Genomic DNA, 18,355 nt, shown 5'->3' with positions numbered 1-18,355 from the left:
CTTCTAAACATCTAAATCAATCTGCACAATGAAGACAAATATTTGTTTTCATTCAAATTTATTTGTTTGATCCTCAAACAAGTATAAAATATATATTTTTGTCTAAATCAAGCCACAGCCTAGAAGGACAATTCAATTTAAATTAATAACATTGCACAAGGCCTATGGCTCAGGGGAATAAAGCTTTTGACACTGACAGCAGAGGTGCCTACAGAATATCCATCCAGGCTCATTCAAATCAATAACAGTGAAACCAGTAACACTTCAGTGATGGCTCCAGGTTCTCTGTAACTTTGCTGAGCATCTCAAAGTGTCTGAACTAAAATGCAATGAGGCATTAGATTCCACACTGATAACTGTTAACAAGTACATTACTAGTCTTAAGTCTAGTACCAATGTGGTCAGTGTGAAATGACTGTTGAAAAGCTAACAGGTACATTTCATTAAAACCCACCATTTTTTCTGCACTGACACACAAAATACAAAAAAAGTGTTTCTAGAAGCAACTAATGATCAAACTAGAGAACAAGCTTGCGAAACCAGAGGACTTCTAGGTTGAGAAATATGACACAAGGGGTTAAAAGTATTATTGACTATGTTAAGACAGTACTTAACACCACACACACTCATTACCTCAACTGCACAATATGGTAGTATGGTTAAAGGGAAATCTACAGGAAAATGCACTCAGAAGCTAAACTAAAAACTGAAATGATTCAAAAACCAGTTCAACTTTGTGGCTGAATCTACATCAATTCCGCTTTCGAAAAGGTGCAAAGTAGCCAGTCTGCACGGATTATGTCCAATCATCCACAGCATACCATAAAACTAAATTCAAGGTGGTAAATTCAGTAAATTCAAGGTGGATTTTATCATCATAAATATAAACATATATAAAACTATTAAAAACTACTTGTACAATTTGGGAGCATAAAAGACAGTATGTACAAAATGAGCAAACTTTTATCCTGTGACTAACTAAAAGTTATTGCATGCTGTACTTGGGATCAGTGTTTTCAATTTCTAGTAATGCCAATACTAGTCATGTTTTTCATGCGCATAAAACGAAAATCAAAAGGTCTTATACCACCAAGCTGCATGGTAAAGAGGTTTTTACTCTATCACTTTTAGGTAATCAATCAATCTCAGTAAAACTCTACTGCGGTGCACGTAAACGTGTCTTCAAGGCAATTATATTGATTTTCTGGATGAAAACTTCTTAATTGTGTAGTTGAAACAATATTCATGAAAGGTATTTTAACTGGTTTTGCAGGATTATTTTCATCTAGTTGAATAGATCAATACCATTAGAACACACACGCTGAAACACACAAAAAAGTAGATCTTTGCGTGGATTCTGAAGACAAGAGAGAAGGAAAGGAAACTAGAGGACGAAGAGGAGGAGGATAAGAGATAAGGGTTGTACAGCCCTATATACTACTTAGCGCAAAACAATAAAAGGCGACATGCAATTTAGACACAAATTAGAAAAGACTGGCTTTGAAACAGTCCAGTTGGAAAAAAAATGTTAAGAGTCCACAAGTCGGCTCCACTCCCCCTTACACACAGGCACTAGGCAATTTACTGTTTTACATGATTATCATAATAAAAAAAACACAAAGACACAGGGCAATTAAGAAGATTAAAAATACCATCCACATAGTGCAGGTCTGATAGACTACAAGCAGCTATAGCCACAGCTCTTCATTGGTTGTTTGTTGGTTGTGCTGTTTCACTTTACAGATCATCGTCAGTATATGGTGGAATAAGGGCATATGTGGTCATCTCCTCTTAGCCACTCAACAGCTACGGAGGGCACCAGAGGCAAAATGTGTGTTTTTTTCCTTTCCTGGTACATCATTTTATGTTAATAAATGTTTGGTCTCTCAAAACCATCAGATGGTTGTTGAGAATTAAGGTGGCTAGTCAAGTGTCTCTCTCTCTCTCACTCGCTCTCGCTCTCTCTCTTTTAAACCACTATCAAATAACACAAGTGGTTGACAAAGTGCCTAATTGTGTGTCGACCTGCCAGCACCTCTGGAGATCACACAAACCATGCATACTCCCCTGGTGGACACCTCTTGTAACAGCAACAGCACAGGGGACCAGAACATTCAACTGAGTAGCTTTGGCACCACAGGTCCTCCTTGCAAGTAAGCAATAAACAAACCCTTTACAGTAAATCCTTCCCCTCATGCCTCTTTTCAGTACATAAGCAATGCTGTTCTTCAGGGGGATTCAAAATACACTTAGTAATTATAATTTAATTACATTTTACAAATGTGCTGATTATGCTCTATCCGATACTCTAATTGGATTGATTAGAATTCTTCATGTTGTTGAAATACTGCTACTCCGGTTAGAGTGGATTTTTGACCATCAGTGTCCATTTCGGTTATATTTCTTTTTTGCTCAAATGGTTGTCGTTATCTTCAAAGCGCAAATACTAACACAGGCCTAAAATGCTTGAATGATTAGGTGTGTAAGGTGCAACGTGTGAAATGGTGGCAGGTAAAAGTGGGAGTCTCAGTCAGGCAGTGCTTCTCAAATCACACTGACAGTACTGAACTTAAAACATGTGCTGTATCCGTCGACAACCAACCGCCAACTGACCCCTTTCACTGTTCCTCGGAAGCCGACTCAGTTTTTCTGACGCTCTGTGGAGGCTCCCATGTTTCACTGTCGTCAGTGTCGTCATCGTCTTCCTCGGCCCCCTCCCCCCCCTCCCCCTCCCCTTCCCCTTCCCCCTCTCCCTCCCCCTCTCCCTCCCCTTCTCCCTCTCCATCCCCATCTCTGTCCCCACCACCAGCAGCAGTGCTCTCGGCTTCTTCGGCGGTCGTCTCGTTTTCCCCTTGCGACTCCTCTTCTTCCTCCTCCTCCTCCTCTTCGGGCTCCTCCGCAACTCCTGCTTCGGCGAAGGGATCCACGCCCGCATCCACTTTCCGTCGGATCTCGGTGAACCACTCCCGGACCTGCTCATAACTCATGCTCGACTTGGCCACCAGCTCGTCCAGGTCCTGCTCATTGAGGAACTTGTGCTTTAGGTAGTACTCCTTGAGCGTGTCTTTGCCGGACTTGAACTTGATTGGAGGGGGCTTCTCGGGGTCCACGGTCTTCTTGGGCCTCCGGCTGCGGGACCGACCCCAGCCCCGATTCCGCACTCTCCTCTTCCTGCTCTTGTTCCCGTTTATGCCCTCGACGTTCCCACTCTGGTAGTAAAAATACCACTTGAGATTCCCATTCTTCCAGGCGTAGCGGGTGTCTCCGAACCAGTTGACTATGTACGACCTTGGCAAACGGCTCTCATCGGCCAGCTTGTCGTACTCTTCGGTGGTCGGCCACTGCGTGCGCACAAAGGCACTCTTCAGAACGTGCAACTGTTCGGGGGTTTTCTTCGTGATTTTGTCTTTGCTGGAGCGTCTCGCTCCCGGAGGAGTCTGGCTCCCCTTCCGGGACTCTCCCTCGGACTTGTCCCCTTTCGGGTCAGTCTGGTCTGCTGCTGCTGCTGCTGCTGCTGCTGCTGCTGCTGCTGCTACCACCGATGGGGTTTTCCGTTTCTCGGTGAACCAGGCGTCAATCTCTCGCCTGGTGAGTTTCGTTTCCGCCCTTAGTCTATTGAGCTCATCGTCCGTGGGCGTGTCATATTTCTGATAGCTCTCCTCCAAAACCACTAGCTGCTCAGGAGTCTTCTCCTTGAACTTCTGCAGCGTGAAATCGGGGAAAGGGTTCCAGGTCTTTGCACGCGTCTCCTTCTCCTTGACGGGTGAGGGGATGGGGGACTGAGGTGTCTCATCACTGGAATCAATGACGATGGGACCACTGTTGCTGTTAGACCGAGCGTTGTCATGGAAAACTATGACATGACTGTTCTTGGAGTTGCGCTGGTTGTAGCGCGTGTCACTGAACCACTTCTTGATTTCGCCCTTAGTCAGGTTGGTGAGTTTCATTAAGCGAGCGATTTCTGCGTCGCTGGCAAACTGGTTCTTTAGGTAGCTGGCCTTCAGCTCGGCCAGCTGCTCCTTGGACTTCTTGGGCCTCATGCCAAAGTGGTCTGCGCTGAGGGCCGAATTCTCCTGCGGGGTGAGGGATGGGGGCTGGACAGTTGTAGCTCTCTTGGTCTCGCTCACTGCAGGGCTGGCCTGGCAGCTGATGACCTTTGGGGCCTGAGCTTGAGTGGGGACCCCGGCCACAGTCAACGTTATAGGGGTGGTGACCGGCAGGCTGTTGGCGGTGCCCACCTGGGTCAAGACCAGACCCGGCTGCCCCACTATCTGGCACGTCTGCAGGATGGACTGCAACCCGTTGGTGGCCGAGAGGTGGTGAGCCGGGATGACGGTGATGGTCTGGGGCACCGTGTGCACCGTGCCGTTGAACTGCTTCCGTCGGGCCTCCTCCACTTCCTCAGGGGTCCAGCTCACGCCGTGCTTCAGCCGCTGCGCCGAGAACCAGATTTTGATCTGCTCCTCGCTGAACTTGGTTTGAGCCGACAGCCCCATGATCTCTGACACAGAGGGATAGGGGAACTTTTTGTAGGTGTTCACCAGGATCGTGTTGGTGTCCATGGCAGAGTTGTAGGTGGGGATGCTGCTGACGGGGATCAGGAGCTGAGCCTGGGCACTCTGCTGCGCCTGCAGGGCGGAGAGGACCTGTGCCAGGCCGGCAGGAAGAACCGTGGCCTGGTTGAACACCGTCTTCTTGGTGTCGGCCATCAGTGGGCTGGGAATGTTGACGAGGATGTTGGACTTGGTTGGATCCATGGGGATTTGGCTGAGAATCTCGGCAGGTATGGGAGCCACCACAGACGACGTGTCCATGGGCTCCGGGTCGCCGTCGCTGTCCGGGACTGCGTCGCCCTCGTCCGCGCCTTTCAGCGACACCGCAATCCTCTTGGGTTCCGATTTGCTCTTCATCTTCATGATCGGGGTCTTGCTGAGTGAAATGCTGGACTGTGATGGGTCTTCGCTGTCCTCCACGTCAGGCTGAGAAAAGCCACCCTCATATGTGAGGTCTGGGGGTGAAGGATCCAAGACGCCAGTTTGACTTTGCCGTTTCATGCGAGCAAAGCTGTCCTCACCGGTGTAATGGCGTCCATCATGCTCTGAAATTCAATTGCAACAACATGATATTGAATAATTAGCAATATGATTTAATATTAACTGCTTATACTGTTATATTTACTGCTAATATATCAAATATCAGAATTAATACCCCACACAGCTGAAAACAATGACATGTATTTAAGTATAAATCTGCAATGCATCCTCTTGACCCTCCATAAACTTGCATACAAACTGTAAATCACCAAAAAGACAGGTGAAATGATGTTATCTAGTGGTATTGTTCACTAGGACCACACCTGGCTCCAGGTCAGCTGGTGGGACAGCTCCCTCCGTGGGTCCCGCCTCTGTGATCCCAATCCCGGTTCCCTCACTTGCATCCATGGCCTCCATCTCGGGGTCCTGCTCCACCATGTCTGACGGCAGGACCATGCAAGGGGTCGTGGACTTTCTCCTGCTTGCCATTGGGCTTACAGTACAGCACCAAAAGACAGCTGATTGAAATGTGTGTGTATGCGTGTGTGTGAGAGAGAAAAGGAGTGTTTGCTGTCCTGTCTGCAAGACAGCTGGCCTCACACGCCAGTGGCTGGTGTGTTTTCAATATTTCATCTGTATTTCCTGCAAAACAAAAACGTAAGGTACCATGTAATTAGCCAAACTTGATCTCTAGAACTGGGACAATTAAATGTATTCCCCCCCTAACATTTTGTCTAATAATGTAAGCTCACGATTCTTATTTTGAGTTCCGGTGGATAAACACAGTGACATCTACTGTACGTCAATAAATGTTTTTATTCAGTTTGATCTGCTCCAAGACATCACTCTAAAGCACTGATTTAAAACATATGTTGACAGTAGAAGAGTAATCTGGAGAGGTGGGTACATGCACGTTAGAGATCAACTTGTGCTTGATCTCAAATGTGTTGCTAACTGTTGCCGTTACGTATTGTGGGCTAAGTAAAACCAGGCGTGCAACATTATGCTACATGCATCCAGCTCAGGAAGCATGAACATTCAACAGTGAAGCCCATTATTCTCCATAATGAATCAACGCAAATACTTTCAAGCGAACACTGGCTAAATGGAAAAATGCTCGCATATTTCAGACAGGGTCAGATTTAATTGTAACCACTTGGAAAGGATTTATAAACAACTGACAAACGTTCGCCACTGAACTGTGATACTAGCTACCCAACTTACCGGGGCAGCCACAGCCTCAGCCCTTGCAACACAACGGATTCAATGCTGCCTACTGCGACGTGTCTTCCGCTCTTGTCTGCTTGTTGCCTCCCTGCGTTGTTTCAGCGGTCCAGGCTGCAGCAATGAAGCTAGCTCGCTAGCTTGCGGGTTCTCGGAAGCTGTGAAGGCAGTGAACTGAGTCTACCGCTGTCTACACTCGCAGAAAAACACTGTACATGTTTCTGTCTGAAACAGTACACATTTGATTGATCGTTCTCTAAAGCATGAGTATCAAGCCGGGCGGTAAATGCCTCGCCTAACTCGTTACGACCGCATCATGTACTCGGTGGAGATATTGATAATTTCTGTTCATTTTAATGGCAGTTTTTAATGATCAGGCGTCACCACTGTCAATGTACTACGTCGTTACGTCATCGTCAGGCGACTCCCCGCCGTAACTTAAATGGGTCGTGAAACCAGAGAATTTCAGGTTAGGCAACTGCGTTTAGCAAAATTGTACAACGCAAACTTTATTTCACATCAAAGTTAAATGAAATTACGCCATAGTCATGTGTGTTGGGTAATTGTTGAAGTACGTGGGTTCTGTGAAAAGAAGCTTCAATACATGTAATGCTTAAGTTTTGTTGAGGACTACTTCCCAACACGGTATGCTGCAGTGCACTTGTTGCCACATAGGCCAGTTTATATTTGCATTTAATATTTTCTAGCCCTATAAAATGTAATTTATTGATTAAAGCTCAATGGGGAGACATATTTTCACTTTTCCTGCTTACTACTCCAGCTTGTATAACATTTCTAATAACGATTCTTGACATGTCTTCCCTGTCCACTGTTCTTCAACCTAATTTTCATGCCACTGTATGTAACTTCATATTCAATATCCTTATCAATAAACATCAACAGACGGTATAAAATAGTCAAAAAGCTTTATTAAGACAAGACATATATACATCAACAAAAAACTACCAAAATAATTAGCAAAATATAATATAGTTAATGATATTTCGCAAGTTGAAATGCTACATATTTATTCAAAGTCCTCGATTTCTTTCTCCATTTCCTGAAAGAGAAAAATGAACAAACCGTTAAAAACAACTTTGCACTCACGCCACAGAGAAAACACATCTAAAAAAAAGAAAAGTTGTATGAACTGAGTGAATACCACATATACTAAATGTGCGTGTGTTTTCAAATTATTATTATTATTATTATTAGACCATTCATAGCCGGTGTCCAAACCCTGTGTACTCACTGAGCAGACAGTGTGTATCCAAAGAGACTTACAAAAATAAGGAATAACTGTCAAGCTACAGTGCAAAGGACACCTTAGGTAGGAATTAATACGCCATCAATCAATACTACAACTAGAGGATGAGAGTGCAATCATTATAAGTACTAGTCTAAGAGTAGTCGATGGAGAAAATGATAAAAGGAGGAGGGAAGAGGACTTCATGGTTGTTAAACCTGCAGGCTTCAGAACTAAATACCTGTATAAGTGTGGTTTTGTCATACTCCTTCCTGTGCCGGTACACGCTTTGGCAGAGGAGGGCATAGAGCTTCTCCAGTCGATCTACGTCATAGCCCTCTGTCTTAGCAACCACCTTGTGCAGAAGATCCTGAAAAGAGGCACACACAAACATACATACACTTTAATCATGCAAATCGAAAAAAAGAAAGAAAAAAAAAACATGTTACTATGAAAATAGTGGCCCAGAACAGCATCGGATCCAATAACATCCAATCAAACTTTGGACATAGGCCTCAGTTCATACAGAGCAATGAAAAGACCTGTAGCAATTGAAAGCAACCTGAAAGCACCCTATCGGCACTTCACATAAACGCTACCCACAGGACAGTGCTTCCTCCTATGATTCGTAAGTAAGTAACACTTGCACTTACAGCCTCCCCCTAGGCGCCCTTACATGCTGAATTTACACCTCCCACAGTCTAACTCCTACAGTTAAAAATCTTCAAGGCAACGCCCCACCTACTCGTTCTATCAGACACAAGGGGCTGAGGTGGAGAACGTACACCTACACACTCAGACACACAGACGAAACAAAACATTGGCAGTGGACACGTGTAGGGCCCTATGCAAATGATATACCTACTTTCAATTTCATTTGACTATTTTGATTCCATTTCCTTATCTCTTACTGAATTACTGCTTTCAAAACAACCTTAAATATGAACAACTTGTAAAACCTTGTTTTTGTGAGAAGTGCTTTAGAAACAAAGATGTCATCATAAATCTTAACTAATCTTAACTAAGCTTGATGAGATGTTATAAGATCTCTTGGTTAGCTCTGACCTTTAGTAGAGAAGTCTTTATCATTGTATGCTGTACATTGTTCTGTACTTGTTGTCTTGTTGACATCCTATTGCTGTATGTTGTATATGTTATGTGTGCAAATCAGTTTCCATTTTGGGGAATACAGTTACATTAATTCAATTAGCTAGCACTTTGAATCTATAGCGGATTACAGAATGAGGAATAACATTCAAGCTAATAATTTAAAGTTAATCCATCCAGCGATCCAGTAGAGAAGTCTACCTGGAGCTTGCTGTGATCCACCACCAGTGGCGGGGTCTTCTGCTCCAGGATCTTCATGGCCGCCTCCAGGCTGATGACCTGTTGCTGCTGCACCTGGTTCTTCAGGGCTCTGGTCATCCGTCTCATTCCAATCTCTGCAGGACAACAACACAGAGCTTACACCAGGGGCTAATATCACATTTGGCTGCCACCTGATTAGGCTGCAGTCAAATAATACACACACTAAGGGCCTGGGTTTGAGAGTGATAAATCCCTGTGAAAACCAACCTACCTGCACACATACTGTATACTGTATATTTGGAGTTAACTAGTTGTACAGTATATTGTTTATAACGGTGTATGTGACATGTACACCTCTTGAGCTTGTGTTAAAAGGTGCTGGTCTAAGACCTATCCACTGACCTATTCCTGTGTCCTCCTCCATTTCCGGCTGCGCCCGCTCAGGCTCTGGTCTGTTAGGTTTGGCCGTTTCAGGCTCCGGCCGCACAACCTCAGTCTTCTCCAGCTCGGCCTCCTCGACATCCATAATCTCAGTGGCCATCTTCTCCGGCTCAGTCACAGCCTGCTCTTCTAGTTGGTCACCGCCTTCACTGGGGGCATGGCCATTGACCAAGGTCTCAGCCAATGGGGATGCAGGGTTGTGGTCCTCTCCCTTCACTGTAACGGGGCCAGCCTCCTCAGACTCCATCGCTGCACCCTCCTCTGCTTCCACGGCTACCGCCTCCTCGGTCTCCATGGCGGTAGCAGCAGCAGCAGCAGCCGCCTCGTCGTTTTCTGGCTCTGTTGTCTTGGCCTTCTCTCCGTCATCTTGGCCTTCTTTGCCGTCTGCCGCATGCTCTTCCTCCTCTTCCTCCTCTCCCTCCTCCTCATCATCCACAGACTCGGCGGCAGTGGAGTTGTCTCGGGACTGAGAGTGGGACTTCTTCTTGGTGATGTAGCCACTGCTCCATCGCTTTCTTCTCCTTCTCCTCTTCTGGGCTGCTGAGCAGTAGACACATCGCATTCATTTTCCACAAAGTTAAAGAATTGTAAAAAGAGCAACAATTCTGATCAAAATGATTAGTTACAGTACAGTTCCTGATTACAGTACAGTTAAACTGGTGTAGTCCACACACAGAACGAGATGTAAAAATAAATAATGAACAATAAAAACTGGATATAGCTGTTTAAAAATGACAAGGACATAGATCTGGATTTACGTGTTTGCTGTAGAGTGGCTGGTGTCGAGTCATCTTTCCCAGAGAAGAGGTTGTTTGCTTTGCTGCTACGAGATTCCTTGATTTTTTGGCAAGACTCCTCCAGCTCCTTCTCCATCTCTGCTTTGATGATATCGTGCACGGTCGTCTTCAGGGCCAAAGCTTGTTTTCTGATCAGTCGACCTAAAAAACAAACAGCTTGTTAACTTCACAAAAGGCCTAAGAAAGGGCACAGTATCCTACATATTAACGTATTGACAAACATGAACACGTAAATATTGATATGAAACATTTACTAAACAACCAGCCGCCAGAAGAGATGCTGGACAGCATTCAGCACAACTAACCTTCTGGATCTGTTTCGGGGTTGTACTCTAGAGCATTCATCCAAATCAGGTCTATATCATGGAGGAAGTCTTTTGCAGTCATGTATTTGAGAGAGTTGATGTTGGAGAGAACCGTGGAGAGATCCATAGGCTGCTTTATTACTGTAGTGTAGTCTGGTACCTATGGGTTTCCAGAATTGATACAGAAACCTTGGTGACTTCCAATGACAAAACAAGGGAGTGTCTATCATTTATCATTAATTTCATATAAATTGCATTTCTATCTGATATTTGTCAACAAAAAAATACTGTTACCACTAAAATAATAATAATAATAATAATCAAATAAATAAAAAATATTGTGATTTGTTATACCTCCTCTGGATCAACTGGTTCAGTGAAAGCTTGGAATCGCTTGTCTTGAGACAAGCGGTCGGTGACGTCACACAGGAAGCTCCAGAGTTTCCTCAGCGCTTCCTCCTCCTGTTCCATCTGTGCGTCCATGGCCTCGGCCTTCTCCTCGTCCTCCTCCTCGCCCTCGCGATCCTCTTCCTCGTCCTCATCGTCGTCGTCGTCTCGAGAGTGAGAGGAATACTTCTTCTTGGTGAGGATGCCGTTGCACCAGCGGCTTTTCCGTCGCCTCCTCTTGGAGGACGCTGAAGGGACGAAGATTAGGAAAGATGAGATATTAAACCAACGCCTTCAGACTACACAAAGCCATTAAACGTTGCTATTATTCAGAGAAAACTTTACCTTGTTTACTATTATTCATATTGCAAATTGGGACGACATGCTCAAACAGTAGATGTGTGTGAACACTTTAAATCTTATGTGAAGGCTCCAGCCGTGGCTGCACCGCACACCGGTGACCGGGTTCGATTCCCGGCCCGTGGTCCTTTCCGGATCCCACCCCCATTCTCTCTTCCACTCACTTCCTGTCTCTCTATACTATCCTATATGATTAAAGGCATAACAGCCCCCAAAAATATACTTAAACTTAGAAAAAAAAAAAAAATCTTACCAACAGTACAGTCTACTGTATCTGTGTGCATTTCTTACAAATGAACCATGCTTACGTGCTGAGCGTGGGGTGGATGCTGCAGTGGGGATGGATGACGAGACCTCTTTGGAAGGGCCCGAGTCACTAGTCCTTTCTGACGTCACCTGAGGTTTGGGTTGTACATGGAAGTAGGAAGGAGCGTACCTGGATGCTGTACAACCTGAAACACACAAGTAAAAGCAATTCTGTTCATTCAGTTCAAGGACTATGGATATGTGAGAGGTCCAAAAGCTTTTATCACAGCTGTTCGGCAACACGTCTCAAAGAAAGAATTAAGAACCTCTTTTGCTTCGGGACTCCTTGATTTCTTGACAGATCTTCTCAAAGTCTTCATCCAGCTGGTCTTTGATGATGGCATGCACCGAGTCCTTCAGGGCACAGGCACGGTGTCGGATCAGCCGGTCTGATGGGAAACACACACACGTCAAGTTTCAGGTCAAGTCAAGTTTATCTATATAGCGCATTTCATACACAGAGGTCATTCAATGTGCTTTACATAAACAAAAACCAAACAGTAATAGCAGATAAAAACATAGATGGGCAAAGAGCAATAACAACGACAATAATAATAATAATAATAATAATAATAATAATAATAATAAATTAATTAAAAATTATCGAGATCATGGTTAGGTTATAATTACACTATACTGTGAGTGCATGGAGGGAGAAATGACGCCTAAGAGTCACTGGAAGTGACTGGAAAAAAAAATAAAAAATAACAGGCACGCTTACCTGAGGGATCTCTGTCTGGGTTGTACTCTAAACAATTTTTCCAAATCAGATCTACGTCATGGAGGAAATCTTTGACAGTCACGTATTTGTGTGAATCGATGTTGGAGAGAAGCGTGGATAGATCCATGGGCTGCCTAATAACTGTGGTGTAGTCTGGTACCTACAAGAGGATAATTAAACACAATTTAAGCACTAAAATCATACCGGAATTACATTTTTTAGGGGTTAAAAAATAAACGCAATGATATATGCTTGGACTAGTCTTTCCTATCTGCACAATAAACAGCTGCAGAAGTGTGTATTGCTAATATGAGAACGTTCAATTCATGACATTGTGTGTGTGCAGTGTAACAGCACAACCTGTTGGCTAAAATGATCATTAATATGACGATGATGATGGAGTACAGTTTACAATCCTATTAGTAGACAATATCAAGCCTCACACCTCCTCCAGGTCCACAGGCCTTGTGAAGGCTTTGAAGCGTTTGTCCTGAGCGAGGCGGTTGGTGACGTCTCTCAGGAAGAGGCGGAGCTCCCGCAAGGTGTCCTCTTCCTGTTCCTCCAGCTGTTGCTGCTCCTGCTCGGTGAGCTGCTGGGGAGGAGGGGGAGGAGCCACGGGCAACACCTCCAGCACCTGCAGCACTGAGGGACAGAAAAGGAGAGGGGGAAAGAGAGAGAAAAGGGGAGAGAGAGAGAGATGGCAATCATTTGTTTTAACACTGCTGCAATGCATAGTGCAGTCAAAACTACATTGAACTACTACTAAGAACTACACAATGTTTTGACATAGATGATACATGACTGTCGCCTAACCAACCTGCTTTCCTCTTAGATGCCGGTGCTTTGGCCGCCTGGTTCAGGATGAGGTCCTTGAAAAACGTAGTTCTTTCCTGTTGCGTAGGCAGTGAGACCTCAAACACCTCCCCGTACTCCATACGGAACAGGTCCTGCACCTGCGGCATCAGAAACAAAACTCATTAGTGGTGCACTATGCAGTTTCAGGTCTTTTTTTAGTGATCTAGAGCTCCCCCTAGAGTTCAATATATTTCTATTTTACTCTGCCGTTGTAAATAGCCTACTTCTCGTGGCTTGTAACTGTTTTAAACTGTTAATCTAATGTTAATGTAAAGTCATATAGCCTAAACAATAACTCTAACAATAAAAATACCGAGGATATTAATAGACTATATAACATTTAAGAGGCTAAAAACAATAACCACAATCATATACAAACTACAACACAAACTAAGATATTAGCTTAACAGATAAGCATTTAAACGCTTTTTGAAGATCCCAAAACTAGTGTTAGAAAGGCCTACGAGTAGTAGGTGAGATCACAGAAGAAAAAGAGTCTTTTCTGACCTCGGGGAAGAGTGTGCGGTACTGGTGGCTGCAGGTGGCCAGCAGCAGGATGGGGGAGAAGGGCGGGATGTCACTGAGCAGGCTGAGGAAGGTGGCCCTCAGCGCGGGCCCCACCGTGTCCCACCAGCGCTGCAGGTGCGGGATGTACAGGATGCTGGGAGCCGTCCGCTTGGCCTCACAGAACACCTGCAGCAGAGGAGGGGGACGGGGGCGGAGGAAACGAGACGGTGAGGTGGGAGCCGAGAAAGAAGTGGTTGGAGAAGGTGGCCAGACCCATATACTCAGAGATTGGAAATACTCTACTTCTGAAAGTTAAAGTCCTACCACATATTTGTTCCAACAAATCTGATTTCTTATTAGCTCAACTCTTCAGTCAGATAGATGAGCTAATTAGTGTAATCATCTGTTTTATGCGTACAGGTAGGACTGCAGCTAAAACATGGCAGGACTTACTGTTTGAAACCAGGTTTCCCCATTTCTGCCAAATACTTCATCATAACAAATCACTTTGTAGCATCATAGGTCACTGCCCTTATACTGGCATCCATTGATATCAGTACACTCATACTTCAGTGTAAACAAACGCAATGTATATGACATTACATGTAGTTGAATTTATCCCCATGGTAACTATGGTAGTACTGAACTTTAGCCACTGCTGTCCCTCTAATAATATAAAATGATATGGCAGATAATGGAGTTAATTAGCGTAAGTAACAAATACGTTTTAAGTACATGAAAAAAGCATCACGTCAGAAATACTTTCTCCATCCATACATAACCCAGACCTGCAAACCCCTCAGCGAAAAAAAGGTGACAGTGTCCGACGGGGGGGGGGGGGGGGGGGGTATAAAGAAAACCGCTTGTTTTGTTATGTATTACTATATATATTATTATATACAACACATGTATGATGTATGTAAACACAAGCACACACACACACAGGGGAGAGTATTTGAACCCATGCTTGACTAAAAAGAGGAATAGAAAATCATCTTCATGCCTTAATTAAAAAAAATGAGTAAAAATCAAGGATTTTCTTCAAAAAATGAAGAATGTATCGTAAATAAATACATTTTCTTACTTAAATACAGGGGGCATACAGTAATTAGGCCTGTTTTGACCCCTATGTCAATTCCCATAGGTGCAGGATGATTTTTTTTATATGCCTATGTTTTTATTTTTAAAGGCCAGCTATTTCATGGATCCAGGATACTATGCATCCTGATAAAGTTCCCTTGGTCTTAGGAATTAAAATAGCCCCACATCATCACATACTCTTCTTCACCATAGCTAGATATTGCATGGTGTTTTTTCCAGTTAGCCTATTAGTCTGTTTGATGCTCATTGAGCTCAATGCAAATCAATGCGCGTCCTGCGTTCTACAGAGGGTGCATTAAACGTTATTTGCACACTTATGACCTAGATCCAATTTGTTGGCCTTATCACACTGGAATAGCCTATTAATTTGGCAAACTCGTTGTGAAGTTTAAATGAACGGTCACGTTGCATCCAAGCTGTAGACGTTCAGAACATAACATTGTCGCACATGACGGTGGTTGATTTTAGCTAGTCGGATGGCAATTAAAATAGCGATGTTTCAAAGCTAATGGTTCATAGAAAAGAGATAGAACTGACTGGCTTTTGGCCATAGTAATCATCCATTTAGAACTAGCAACGTAAGTTTGTATTGCAAGTTTAGAAATTAGTTGATATGTGGTGGAAAGAAGTAGCCTAGTTCTACTAACAAGACAACATATTTTTAGCGATTTAAACCAAAGATTGTTACACCGTCTCTGTTTAAAACGTTTACATCATACCAGGAAATGAACACAAAACAAATGGTAACAGTGGAATAAGTGGGATAATGGACTCCACGGTGTTCGGTCCAAGAAATAAATGCACTTAGAAGGGGCCGTTTTACCTCTACGTTCATATTTGTGAACCGAACGCGGTGTCGTCCCTGACTCACTGACAAAAATGACTCGCGCGGTAGCCAGGCGTCTTATCCAAACGTCAACTTGGCGCTGCGTTCAAGTGCTAAGACTCCGATTGGCCCAGAGAAGTGTCAATTACAAGAATTAGCCAATAATGTTTCGCAATTCTAGCCCGCGTTACATACAGATTAAGGGCAGCCTTCACCCCCCCCCCCCCCCCCCCCCCCCCCAAATAAAAACTCTCCGGTTCTACACGACTCACGTGAATGACCCAATTGACCAAGAAAACGGCGATTGTCGCCGAAAAGCGACAAGTTTGCAGGTCTGATAACCACAGATAACTAACCTAAGCTCAGCTTCAACCCTCTCTGATACAGGTATTGATTACCACATGGCAGCTACCAGAACACCTGACACCTGGGCTACACCAGCTCTGCAAACTGAAGCGGAGTGTGAAAATAGTTTCAGAGGGCTGGTGTAATATTTTTTTTTTTTTTTTTTTTTTTTTTTAAAGTCACGTCTGGTGTAGCCAGTTCCTCTGAGTACAGTGGAAGCTTATCGTTGCAGCAGACACTGCACAAACGGAACGCTTCCCCCGAGCGCCGCTGTATGAGGGCAGCTCACCGCTCCAGGTTAGCGTGTGCTTCACCTCACTGTGTGTTCACTGTGTGCTATGTGTGTTCACTAATTCACGGATGGAATAAAAGCAGAGAGACCAAATTCCTTGTATACGCAAGTATACTTGGCCGAGAAGCCAAGATCTACGAGTTGCGTGCCCGGTGTAGCCCACTAATCTATAAAGGAGATCATTATTAAGAGGTATTCTTTCTAGATCAGCGGTGTAGCCTCCCTGTAGTGGCGGCGGCACACACCTGAGCGCAGGCCTCCTCTGGAGTGGTGCTGCTGATGCCGAACAGCACGGCCAGGTCCAGCGTGTAGACGGTGAACTTCTCCAGCATGTGCAGCACGGCCGGGGCCAGGTGGGAGCTCTGGCCCGAGCCCGGACGCCCGCTCAGGAGCAGCCGCGGACGGTAGGAGGTGGGATGCTGGAGGACACTCCTGGAGGAGGAGGACACGGACACACACACTGTTAGGAAGCTATGAGGGACAGGAAAGCTGCTCTCTGAACTAATTACAAGGGCTGAAGTTAGTCTTCAAAGACTTTCAGTGACACACACACACACAGACACACACTTACCTATTAAAGCACAGAAAACTGCCTCCTGCAGTGGCTTGCTTTGGGCCGTTGGTGATGCTCATCGGTGGCCCTTCCTCATCACTGTACAGCAGCTCCTCATCCAGCATGCCACTGGCCAAATCTGGGGCAGAAAAACAAACCCCAACCAGGACACATTAGGACTAGGGGTGGCACAGCTCACGAAAAAAAATCTGAACCCTTCGGTCAGTTTGTCTCGGTGCAGAGCATGTGTGCATTGTATGTTTTTTGACGGTTCATAGCATGGAAGAACTATGGATCGTAGGAAGAACAATACAGGCGGAGGTCTGCACCCTCTGAGGGCTTTTCTAGTTTACGATGCATTATTCATTCACAAATAAAATTGATGTCCTTATAGGTTGGATATTTCATAATTTTTTATCGAAGGCATTAAGATCGATTTCCAAAAGATGATTTTATATTCCTCTTTATAGTCAACTTTAGCACGTGTTCCAATACTTATGGAGGTAACTGTATATAGTGTGACTGTGTGTGTGTGTGTGTGTGCGTATGTGTGTGTGTGTGTGTCTCTGCTCACCCCCTGCGTTGCGGTTCCTCCTCAGGCCCTGCTCGGCGTGGGGGAACACCCTCTGGACCACCTCCAGGATATTGGCGAGCGTGGCGGACAGCAGCGGCTGCACGATGGGCGCCAGGGCCTTGGCTGGCGACACCACGGCCCGCTGCGAGGCCGGCACGGTCCGGCGCATGGCGGAGATGAAGTCGCGGGCGCCCACGCTGATGGAGGACACGTCCAGCTGCAGCTTCTGAGACGAGGCGTAGATCTGCGGGTAGCGACGCCGCAGCGCGCACAGGGCCGCCTCCGCGCACACCGCCTTGATGTCCGCCCCGCAGTAACCTAGGAGACCACACCGTCAACAATGCCCGTTAGCCAGCTACAAAACCACCCTTCAACTCACCTACTCGACAAAGATTGGAAGTACATGCACTGTCTGTACCATGTTCAAACAAAATTAGGCTGGGTTTGTTTTAAGTGCTGCAGTTTACTACGGTAATAGCTGAAGCATCAGCTCAATGCATTCCCTACGCTGACTTCTGTATGCAACATTTTGGGCAACATATGAAGTACTATTAAGTAATAGTACAAATAATATCAGTGTTTATAAAAAAGAAAGAAAGAAAAAAAAAAGAGTAGGCCAGCTGACCGGTAGCAGTAGCAGCTGATTGTGTGTTTATCAATGAGTTTAGGGCACCCCCTAACAGCTGTGTTGTGTTGTGTTGTGTTGAGGCTGGGGGAGGGTGGGTGGGTGGGTGGGTGTAAGGGTGGAGCCCCCAGGGTGGGGCCCTGTTATCAGAGCAGTAGCGGAGGCACACCCACCCTGCTCGGCCACAGAGAGATGGAGGGGTCAAATGCCCATGAACAGGCGATCGTTTGCAAACACTTTTCTGCTTGCCTTGAGTTCTCCACAAACGTTTGCGAACATTCACAAAACACTAAGGGGGTAGCCTAGTTCTCCACAACCATACAGTGGAGCAGGACATGAGTTGGATGGAGGGCTACGTTACAATTGAATGTTTGCATCCAAACGTTCAAATGTCGATGAACATTTGCCACACACTTGCCGCATTTGAATGCACCCCAGGCGGCCACAAAAAGGAGATAAACCCACCGACGCATTTGTCAGCTAGCTCCTCCAGGAAGGCCTCCGACGGCTGAGGGTTCCACTGGCGGGTGTGGATCTTCAGAATGTCTT

The 18,355-nt window shown here is 45.2% G+C and overlaps 2 protein-coding genes across 4 annotated transcripts in view; both read right to left on the bottom strand.

The window, feature by feature from the left end:
• Positions 1–41: 41 nt before the first annotated feature.
• LOC134082902 (zinc fingers and homeoboxes protein 1-like) lies at positions 42–6,628 on the bottom strand. The gene is made up of 4 exons (XM_062538943.1): positions 6,258–6,628; positions 5,357–5,675; positions 2,916–5,098; positions 42–2,747 (listed from the first exon to the last, which is right to left on the bottom strand). Exons 2-4 carry the CDS (start codon positions 5,520–5,522, stop codon positions 2,619–2,621), a joined length of 2,478 nt encoding a protein of 825 aa, XP_062394927.1. The 5' UTR covers positions 5,523–5,675; positions 6,258–6,628; the 3' UTR covers positions 42–2,618.
• A 538-nt stretch (positions 6,629–7,166) lies between these two features.
• Positions 7,167–18,355, bottom strand: part of LOC134082898 (ATPase family AAA domain-containing protein 2-like) — an 18,795-nt gene continuing 7,606 nt past the window's right edge. For 2 of the 3 annotated variants that reach the window (XM_062538935.1, XM_062538937.1), the window contains 17 exons: positions 18,272–18,355; positions 17,182–17,499; positions 16,626–16,746; positions 16,300–16,486; positions 13,491–13,676; positions 12,946–13,081; positions 12,574–12,770; positions 12,129–12,288; positions 11,674–11,796; positions 11,410–11,553; positions 10,709–10,989; positions 10,355–10,514; positions 10,011–10,190; positions 9,214–9,792; positions 8,812–8,945; positions 7,745–7,873; positions 7,167–7,317 (listed from right to left, as the gene is read on the bottom strand). The exon at positions 18,272–18,355 is cut by the window's right edge and continues 7 nt beyond it. In XM_062538935.1, the coding sequence (XP_062394919.1) occupies positions 7,285–7,317; positions 7,745–7,873; positions 8,812–8,945; positions 9,214–9,792; positions 10,011–10,190; positions 10,355–10,514; positions 10,709–10,989; positions 11,410–11,553; positions 11,674–11,796; positions 12,129–12,288; positions 12,574–12,770; positions 12,946–13,081; positions 13,491–13,676; positions 16,300–16,486; positions 16,626–16,746; positions 17,182–17,499; positions 18,272–18,355 (3,152 nt within the window). In that variant the 3' untranslated portion in view covers positions 7,167–7,284. The remainder of the gene's footprint in view (positions 7,318–7,744; positions 7,874–8,811; positions 8,946–9,213; positions 9,793–10,010; positions 10,191–10,354; positions 10,515–10,708; positions 10,990–11,409; positions 11,554–11,673; positions 11,797–12,128; positions 12,289–12,573; positions 12,771–12,945; positions 13,082–13,490; positions 13,677–16,299; positions 16,487–16,625; positions 16,747–17,181; positions 17,500–18,271) is intronic. The other variant, XM_062538936.1, reaches the window with a different exon arrangement.

This window comes from Sardina pilchardus, chromosome 6, assembly GCF_963854185.1.
Source record: "Sardina pilchardus chromosome 6, fSarPil1.1, whole genome shotgun sequence".
NCBI lineage: Eukaryota > Metazoa > Chordata > Actinopteri > Clupeiformes > Clupeidae > Sardina > Sardina pilchardus.
The sequence above is the reverse complement of the archived record's forward strand: the minus strand, read 5'-3'. Positions and strand labels throughout refer to the sequence as shown.

Coding starts and splice junctions, on each gene's coding strand:
- LOC134082902 (XM_062538943.1), bottom strand. CDS start 5,522: ATGGCAAGCAGGAGAAAGTCCACGACCCCTTGCATGGTCCTGCCGTCA. Junction 5,099..5,356: donor ACCAGCTGACCTGGAGCCAG/GTGTGGTCCTAG, acceptor ATTGAATTTCAG/AGCATGATGGACGCCATTAC. Junction 2,748..2,915: donor ATGCGGGCGTGGATCCCTTC/GCCGAAGCAGGA, acceptor GGGGAGGGAGAG/GGGGAAGGGGAAGGGGAGGG.